The sequence below is a fragment of the Hyposmocoma kahamanoa genome, unplaced genomic scaffold, assembly GCF_003589595.1.
Source record: "Hyposmocoma kahamanoa isolate Upper Pololo Valley unplaced genomic scaffold, ASM358959v1 81, whole genome shotgun sequence".
Classification (NCBI taxonomy): domain Eukaryota; kingdom Metazoa; phylum Arthropoda; class Insecta; order Lepidoptera; family Cosmopterigidae; genus Hyposmocoma; species Hyposmocoma kahamanoa.
In genome coordinates, this window is record NW_020654080.1 from 32550 (window position 1) to 43091 (window position 10542).

The 10542-nt window shown below is 35.8% G+C and overlaps 1 protein-coding gene across 1 annotated transcript in view; it reads right to left on the bottom strand.

Annotated features, from left to right (window-relative positions):
* Positions 1-8765, bottom strand: part of LOC113234156 (tryptophan--tRNA ligase, mitochondrial) — a gene marked incomplete at its 3' end in the record, with an annotated part of 41026 nt that extends 32261 nt beyond the window's left edge. Inside the window, exons 1-2 of the mRNA XM_026469427.1 lie at positions 8667-8765; positions 6582-6788 (exon numbers count right to left, since the gene is read on the bottom strand). Of these exons, the coding sequence (XP_026325212.1) occupies positions 6582-6788; positions 8667-8765 (306 nt within the window). The remainder of the gene's footprint in view (positions 1-6581; positions 6789-8666) is intronic.
* Between the last annotated feature and the right edge of the window lie 1777 nt (positions 8766-10542).

A 10542-nucleotide genomic window follows, 5' to 3' on the forward strand; every position in this document is an offset into this window, starting at 1 on the left:
TGAACGAACTGACTATTACATAATTTTCTATATTGTTAATTGTTTCGTAATCTTTCAACCAATGTTCTGTAACACAAAACACGTCAACGGAAATATCGTGCAAAAAAATACTTATTTCTAATGTTTTGCCAGAAAAGCCTTGAATATTTTGATGTACTACATGGAAACGATTAGACTTTTCTGTTGTCGTGTTTTTTAGTTTAAATTATGGTTAGTAAAAAGTATATTGTTGCTACTTAAAGTAGGAGCATTGTCGTTGGACTGTGTTATATTTTCTATAACAGCGTCCTTAATATTAAAAGATAGCAAACTAGCTATATGTCTCAGATACCTTATGGGTAAAAGTAAATTATCCTCAAAAAGTTTGAAGTTCCTTACGAACTTATTAATGTCAAAACAAAATATAACGTCACTATGACGGCAAGTCAAATTATGAATGTGCGAATTTATGTTATATATATACTTATTACGAGCGATGCCTAGGTTAGAGCAGTAAGGGAATGCACTTATTATGAATTTACACCCACACTTCTCATGAATTCTCAAGAACACGTCAATGCTACTATTTACTTCTTTTTTACTAATGTTAGTACTATCACCTATTACAAGAATCACTGTTGTATATTTATCAAAGTTGCAACCACTTAACAGTGTAATAATTTGACTAAAAGTAGCTCCTGGATAGCAATAGTTGACTACCCTTTGTTTTAAGTGGTTACTTAGGTGGTGGCCTAGTCCTACGCCTATTTTATCAGAAAAAACTACCTACCTACCTACTAAACAGCGTAGCGTCTTGATTTTCTTTTATTTATTTTTCTTTTTCTCGAAGTAGTCGCGGCGAGGTTCTCTTGCCGTACCGCGAGCCAACAAATACGAAGACAGCGCACTCTAGTGGCTCTTCACTCAAAGGCATTTTGGCATAGTGAAAAAAGGGAGAGAGAAAAATTCGATGCCTTACTAATGAAATTAAAGTATCACCAAAGAAGCGGATATTGGTTTGAATGTGAAAGTTAACCATAGCCAATAAAAATTATATGGGAAATTTAAAAAGAAAATTTTAAAAAAAGTAAATAATGAGGGGTAGGGGAGAGGAGCCCCTACGAAGTTTCAAACTTAGAACATGAATAGTTTTCGAGATATTAATGTTTGAAAATTTATATAAAATAACCTCAATCATGTAATAATAGTACATAGTTTAAAGTTTCGTTTTTTTTGCAACAAAAATTAATATGTTTTTCGAAAGTTTTCGATGTTCGAAAATAAAAGCATACACATTAAATATACTTGTCTTAAATGTGAAATGTACAAGTATCTATTCATAGATACAATCACAAAAATTCGAAAAATTTTAAAAATAACGCAAAATAACAAACATTTTCGTTTAAAAAAGAGTATGGAGAAAAGAAAAGCTGCGACAACCAAAATCCGTGAGTTCATAATCTACAAATCCTGTTTATCATTAAATTTCGAATATTTCAATAATTTTTACTATCAAAACTACGAGTGTCCTAAAGTTAATGTTTTAGGATTAATCTCAGCTCGTGCGGTGGTGTTGTACATTAGAACGACAGTTGAGCACCAAGTCTGTTTGCATTAAACAATTAGTCCATTTTACTCATTTTGTACGAAAAAATATTTTGTGAAATTTGACCAACTACTGCGGTGCCGATTTTTTCGTCTCATACAAAGAAATGATCCCCTCATGAAACAGTTGATCAGCACAAAAAAACTTCGATCAATTATAATTCATTTACATGGACAAAAAATTGTCAGTACCAAAATTATTTTCACAAAAAAGATTGAATGGTTCCTAAGAGAGTTTCCTTGTATATTCTATGGTCTCGAATTTTCTCATACTGCCCCATTAAAGAAAACACTCTGTAGTATATCTTGATAACTCCAATTAAATATTATTATTTGACTTTAAAAATTGTTCCCATAAACAAAAAAATAGATGAAATATCTTTTCACAGGGAACTATTGATTATTTAACTGTTTTGAAATATATTTACCCGATATTTTTTATATTTTTTTGTTTATATCGAAATTGGTTTCCTTAAGTTAGGTAAATATGCATGGGTGATAGGAGCATCGATTAATTTATACTTTTTTATAGAAATTAATTAAAGCACGCATATTCATACAGGAGTCCATTTACAGCGGTTAAATTTTTTTTAGTTAACTCAGATTAACTTAAATGATTCTCAGACCAATGTCTAATAGCCATAAGGTACACAAAAGAAAATGTTCAAAAACAGCTAAAATTTTAGCCCTTTAGGGAGATACACAGAACTTTCATTGTTGTTTGCATGTGTCATAAACGAGTGGTTTTGAAAGAAAATGTGTGAATATAACAGAGAATAAAGAATAGAGAACGGACACTCTTCGCCCCTCCCTAGTTGTAGATACCGCACCACGCCCCGCACATTGCCGGTCACATAGACTGAACGACAACAAGGCTGCCGGCGAGCCGTTTTCGCGCGAAGACGGCTTTGATATTTGAATATAGTTTTCATTTACTCATTACGAAACTTGTACGTTAATATAAAACATCATTTTACGTTACTATTAATAATGGTAGTGAATTGAGCTGTGTACGGCTGTTTATCAGCGTTTTCCGAAAGATGAATAGAATAGAATAGAATAGAATAGAATAGAATACGTTTATTTGCCAGAATACAGTAATTACATAGGTCTTAAATAAAATTAGGTACATTGTATTCAATCTGCAAGCAGATGTGCAAATATTAATAGGATTTCTTGTTCAGTCTCTACCATTAATTAATTACACTTCGGATTAATTTATATTTGCATTTGAAAATTCTAAATATTCTTTATTAGTTAAATATTCTTTATTAGTATAAAAGCAATGTGTCAAAAGCCATTTTGTCAATTTTAATTTAAATGTATGTCCTTGCAATAATTTAATTTCACTTGGTAAATTATTATAAATAATACACACATGTTAAAACAGTTTCTTTTATAAATTGCTTTGTGGCAACGAGGTTGGTACAAAAGATTCATGATTTTAGCTCTAGTTTGCCTTTGAATGATTTCACCACGTGTTCTAAAATATTGAGGATAGGTCTTGACAAATACACATATATCCCTAATATACATACATGGCAAAGGCAGTATGTTGAGTTTTTTGAACAACGGTTTACAACTATCGTCAAACCACGCACCGCAGATCGCCCGAATACACTTCTTTTGGACCTTAAACGCTCTTTCTAGATCTACTGAGTTGCCCCACAGTACGAGACCGTAGCTGAGCACGGAAGAAACGTAGCCGTGATAAGCCGTCAATGCAGCTTCATGAGAGACAGTTTGTCTTAGCCTTCGTAGAGCGTAAACAAATCTATTTAGTTTCACACAAATCTGCTCAATGTGTTCTTTCCAGCTAAGGTGTTTGTCAATTGTTAATCCAAGAAAATTAAATGTGTCAACTTCGTCTACGGTATCAGTATTGTATTGAATTGTGATTGGTATAGAATTTGAATTATACGATCTAAATGTCATAAATTTAGTTTTGTTTATATTAATATTTAAGTCATTAAAGTCCATCCAATTTACCATATCTGTCAGTCCTTTGTTTATATCCGTGTTAAATGTCGTTTTATCTTTGCATTTTATCATAAGGGTTGTGTCGTCAGCAAATTGTATACATTTATGGTTAGTCGCTTTTGGGAGGTCGTTAATATATAGAATGAACAACAATGGGCCTAGCACGCTACCTTGAGGGATTCCAGCATTACTAAACGAAGTAAGTAAAAAAACTTATGTCTGAGACTCATTCAGTTATTGTTTTCTTCATTTATTTACTGCAGAGTAATATATGTATGTATAAAAAATACAGATTTATTATACCAATATAATGAGACGCCATGAGTTCGCGAATTTTCTATTCGTATTGCCCATAAATATTACGTAGGTAGTGAATATATTTAATTATTAACTAAACTTGGACAGGCAATTTCAAATACCTTAGTTACCTTACTTAAAAGTACATGTCCGAAATATAATGTTTTAAGTCCTTTTAATTTTGTAATTTTTTATTTTGTATTTTATTTTATTTTGTAATTTTTGTACTAACAATAGAATAAGATCAATCCTTTGTACTAACAAACTGGACTGTATATTGTCTGAAATAAATGATTTTTATTTATTTATTTATTTATTTTAATATGTTTTTGAAATAAATCTTCAATATTACTCTAGTTAGGGAATTAATGAAAAATATAATAATATATCGATATAAATACCTAATAGATAAGGATAATTATTAGGATTTTATTAATATAATCATAGATAACAGATTCGCGTCAGAATTTTCACTATGTTGCCGCTCTGACCACGTAACGTAATAGTGCGAGAAAGTGATGGGTAACATGGGTATGGGTAACTTCACGCACACATTTGCGCGTGTGCAGATAGCGCCTTGCTGTATGTAGTAGTAGTAGGTAAATAATTTTCGACCGTTGTATGGAGTGTCCGGGGTGCGAATATAATCAAAAAACTATTATAATGTAAGTAATTTCACAAGTTCTAAAGAGATTCATTGGGAAGGTTATTAAGCTATTGTGTGACGGTGATTGTATTCAATATTTTAAATTATCGAAGTTTTTCAATTTTAAAATACCTTAATAAAATATTTTTTCTATGTATGATGTAAATCAAATAATAACAATTAAATATTAACTTATATTGCATATACGTGGGCCGCACTATAAGTTTCCGGAATAAATAAGAAAAAAATACTATAAATGGTCAGAAATTAATTTATTGTTTCTCAAAATATTCTCCGTTAGTGTTGATGCACTTTTTCATACGAATGAACCAATTTTGAAAACATTTATGCCACTCTTCCGTGAAAATCAATGAACCATATTTTTCATACTCTTCGTCAGCCTCTTCAGGTGATGACAATCCTTGACCACGTAACTGGTCCTTAATTTTTGGAAATAAATAAAAGTCACAAGGTTGGCACCTTGTGACTTTTATTTATTCGGTCGGGTCGGGACTGCACGCGCGATAGCTCATAAGGTCAACGTTGTTCACCTTCAAACATTCATTTGTCTGTCTGCCGTGTGAGAACTGGCAATATCGAGGTGCAAGATGATACGGCGTTTACGGTTATTTTTACGAACTTTGTCAATAACTTCCGGCAAACAAATGGTCGTGTACCAATCACTATTCACGGTACAACGATTCTCCAAAGGAACAGTAGCCACGGGTCCAGTTTTATTAAAAAAAAAGAAGCAATCATCCGCTTAGAGGCACTTTGCATGCGCGCCATTTTGGTTGGTTTCGGCTCATCTCGAAAGACCCATACGCTCGATTGCTGCTTTGTTTTGGAATCGTAACTGTAAATCCATGTTTCGTCACCTGTTACTCTGTCCCACACCAAATTTGACGCCCTTTTGTTAAATCCGGTAAGCATGGCATTGCACCAAGTGACGCGATCCGTTTTTTGATCCTCAGTCAAATTGTGTGGGATCCACTGAGAGCACAGCTTTTTCCCCATATGTTTGTGTAGTATTGATTGTATTTGACTCATGCCTATGCCTAAAGATGCCTGAATGTCATGGTATGTCACATGCCTGTCTGTTTTGATCATACGGCGCACAGCATCGATGTTTTTGTTGTTCACAACAGTGGATGGGCGACCATCACGAAATTCGTGACTGAGATTCACACGACTGCGTTTGAATTCTGCAAACCAGCTATAAATAGTCGTTTTGCATGGTGCTTCATCGCCAAAAGCAGTTTGAAGCCGAGCGAAGCTCCGCTGAGTTGTTGAATTACACTTAAAGTCGTAGATAATCATACTACGAAAATTTTCAGGAGTTAAATCCATGGCGATGTAGACAACCAATATCTAAAATGACGCCATAATGTAAAAACAAGTGACAGTCAGATGAAAGAAACTGTGTTCCACAGCCAAAGAGTTCCATTTTCAAATGTTCTAATTACTTTTTAAATATTGTGTATGTAAGTTCCGGAAACTTATATATTATAATTTATGTGTAAATTACTTATGTAGTAGATATTATCCTAATATCTACCACATAAGTTGCAAAATAACAACACTTCCAGTTTGTAACATTAGTATTATAGAAAGCAACAGCGAATACTTGCGGGAGTTTTTTCGCTGCGACTGGCATTCTTACACGCACACAAATGCGCATGTCCCTACAGTGCCCTTCCTAGTTGTCACGAACACAATAAATGAAAAGCGGCTTCACACCGTTCATCCCCCATTTGCCGGTTGTTTTGTAATCTGAGGATATGTCTACCTACCTATCCCAAATAACGTCAATGTTTAATGCATTTAAGTGATTTTCTTAAGTGAGTTATAAAATTGACTAAACTATTAGGATCCCCACCAGTGGGCATTTTTAGTGGGGATTTGTGGAACATACTGGAGTACGATTATGAAATAGAAATGAAATGCTGAACGATTCTTAATTTGAGGCACATACTTACAACTCACACCTACATATTTTGTAAGGAAATACATTACTTTTCTTATTATATATATATATATATATATATCTTATGAAGGGTGTAGAAGTCTATACCGTGTGCGTGGTGAGGGCGTGCAGATCGGCGACGAATAACGTGAGCCTGTCGCCATTGTCTTGCGCGCGCACGCAGCGCCGCAGTGAGCCGAAGAGGTTACCGACATGTAGCGCACCTGTCGGTTGCAGCCCCGACACGACATGCCGCTGCCACTCGCCCTCCACTTCAGTAACGCCCGTCACTTTGTTCTTGGTCCCCTTCTGATCCTAAGTACAATAGTCTAAGTCAGTTTGCTTTATTGAAATGGATATAGAAGAACACTTGACAGCTTGACTTGCTCAAATACTATTAACATGCATGGAGTACTGTTGCCACCTTTGGGATGGCTCTGCTACATATCAACTGGCCACTTTGGATTCAATTGACAATTGTACCAAGAGGCTTACAGGTAACTCGGAATTAATGGAGGCAAAGATGCGGAGCCTTGAACACCGCCGTAAAGTTGCCTGCTTATCGGTATTTTACGTTATATATCACGGAGAGTCTGTGATGGAATTACAAGATTTAATTCCACCTTCCCCTTTCCATCACCAGGGGACTAGGCGTAGGCTTGAGTTCCACTATGTTGTACACACACACAGTACACACCTATGTTGTGTATATTCCAAAAATGGCGAGCGGCTATGGAGTGGAATTTACTGCCTGCAGACTTGTTCCTCGAACGTTATAACTTGGACCTTTTCAAGGTGAGAGTAAATAGGCATTATTTAGGTGTGCATGTTCCATCGTCGACCTCATCGTCACTTTCCATCAGGTGAGTTGGAGGTAAAATGCGCACGTATATTGTATAAAAAAAACGGTTTGTAAGAAATACATAGTCTTTTTACAAAACTTGGGGCACAAAAGACTAGAGTGGTACTAACTATTCATGGACTACCTACTGTTTATTAATTATAAATATAGTATGATAAAGTCAGATGGATGATGAGGATATGTGGCTGTGTGCAGGGTGCAAATGACATTACATAGTTGGTTGTTAATTGAACTTCCCTGGCATTCTTGATGGAAGTAGAATATCTTAGACTAGGACACTTGGTTTGAACTATATTAAACAGTTTCATATCCTACAAAAAAGTTTTGAAACAATTTTTACAAAGTCCATGGTTGAGTGGCTTGCACGATGGTTTTCATGGTTTTGCCATCCCAGGGGTCCCGGGTTTAATCCCCAACTGGGTCAGGTTTTGGTATTTCTAGAACCATCATTGTATTCAATTTCCATAATACCCTTGCTTTTGTTGTTTACTTTGGGATCAGAGCAAAGTATGCAACATTGTCCAATATTGGTTTATTTTAAATTAGATTTCTTAAGGCAATGCCTACTATGACTTAAGCCAGTCATGATGAAAGTTAGAAACGACCTACCTTACCCAGAATGCATTACTTTACTTTTTTTTTTGTCTTTAATTTAAAAGTAAAATAAAATAAAGACAAAACAACAACAGGTTGCAAACAGGTTGCAGTCAAACAGGTTGCAGTCAGTGTATATGAACTCTTCAATGGATTTAAGGATATGCAGCGGTTTACCTGCCCAGAAGATCAACTCATTGTGTCTCACCCTTATCATCGGTGAATAAGTATAATATACAGTTTATAAACAAACCACAACTACATTTGAACTACACCTACACAAGGCAGACCCAAAAAGCTTATTCAACGCTCAATGCCAGTTTAGCTAAGAAATTTTCAATTCCAGTAATTAGGTGTTTGTCCTTTAGACTGTTATTGTCCATAATTAACCAATAAACACCTAAGTATTTAATTTACATATAATAATAATAATTCATAACAGATAATTACATCCATAGTATTATATAATTGTTAGTAAGGCTAATAACTTTTTAGTAACTTTGCATGATGCAATTAGCTCTGCATGACCTACTACAGTGTTCCGGCATAGCCATTCACAAGGCGGAGCATAAGCTCATCCTCAAGTCCTAGATTATATTTTTGGCGAGATTTGGTAGCAAGAAGAAAAACTGTATCCACGCAAAATAAGCACTACGAATGTCGAGTTGTGTAAATTAGCTCTACGATACTACACTGGTGTAGGTCTGACTATTGTTGCCTTGAGGTTATAAACCCACCACACACGAAGCGGCGGCGGTGCTAGAAGAACAGGAGCGTCGACTTGTAGTTGGTACACAACGCTTAGTGCGTACTACACTTCGCTGTATAAGTGACATCCTCAATATAGTATTAAATAACTGCATAAATAATCATTTTAGAGATACTACAGCACAAGACAAATCTGTGATGTTTTTTTTCTAATTTCTTGGCACTTGGCAGCAGTGTTGCCATATTTTTGCGAAGTTAATTCGCTCATTTATGTGTGTTAAGTAGCCGAAATTCGCCCAAGCCATAAAATCCAGTGAGCATAATAAAATCCCTAAAAATCAAGGAAAACAATTCTACAATTCTGCTTGCTGCCGGAAATTGGGGAATATGAACTCTCTTATTTCCCCAATTTCCCACACGTAGAAATGCTCATACCCCCAAATGAGTTGTTTTACAAATCCATTCCCCACAAAATCCCCAACCAAGTTTGTCATTCCCCAGATATGTGATTAAGTAGCCTAAAATCGCCTTCTCATATTTCAAACATAGCCTACCTAAGTATCGCTGAGTCGCCGATCACTTTTTTAGTCGCCGCTCGACCCACTCAAAGTAGCCTAAATGGCGAAAAATCGCGTAATCTGGCACCATTGCTTGGCAGCCCTATATCTTTCTAATTTATTGCAAACCAAATTTCTCGATCATATAATTTCACGAAATTCAGCCGTTAAGTGGCCAGCTCAATCATATATAACACCGCTGGATTATTTTTTATGGGGTTATGTTAAAGACAGAGTCTATACGGAGCTAGTCAAACCGATTGCAGTCTTAAAACTTAAAATTCGTGAAAGGATTAACGAAATAGACCCACCATTTTGTAAAAAAGTGATTAAAAACTTTGATGATAGAATCGACATCTGTAACTGAGGTCGTGGTCTTAGAGCTCAGAGGATGGAAAAAGGTCGTGGTGGACATTTATTAGACATCATTTTTCATTCATAATTGCCAAACCTTACTTTTTTTTAATACAATAATAATTTGTCATCTAAATTTATTGTTTTGTTTTGATTTACAAAAAAAAGTTCTTGTTGAAACTCCTATATTATATGGATCACGTGGCTTGAAATAAAATAAATTAAAAAAATTGGTTAGTTTTTTTTTTAAAACAATAAGTGCGCATTTAACCTCCATCTCACCTGATGGAAAATGACGATGAGGTCGAGGATGTAGCATGCACACCTAAATAATGCCTATTTACTCTCACCTTGAAAAGGTCCAAGTTATAACGTTCGAGGAACAAGTCTGCAGGCAGGAAATTCCACTCCATAGCCGCTCGCCATATAAATGTGGAAGGGAAACACTTCGTGCGGATCCGGGGAATATTCACAACATAGGGGTGGAACCTCCACCCACGTCTAGTCTCCCGATGATGGAAAGGGAAAGGCGGAATCAAATTATGCAATTCCATCGCACGTGATATATCCTGTGGAACACCGATAAGCTGGCAACTCTACGGCGGTATACAAGGCTCTGCAGCTTCGCCTCTACTAGTTCCGAGTCATCTATAAGCCTCTTAGCACGCTTGTCTATAGAATCCAAAGTGGCCAGCATTAGCGGGTATTTAGCAGAGCCATCCTGTGGCAGCAGTACTCCATATACTTTTGCTTGGTACAGCTGAAGCAACTGCCTCGGTGTGAAGTATTGCCTCACCTTGGAAAGGATGCTAAGCTTCCTTGCTGCATTTTTGGCCATGGATTCAATATCAATATCAATTCAACAGCTGAAGTTCAGATAGGACGACAGGTCCATTCCAAGTAGATGAAGACGATCGGCTATCGGTAAGGATATATCACGAAAAGTCGGAGTCAGGTGAAAGGGACTCCGTTTAGTGAAGAAAAGACACGCCTG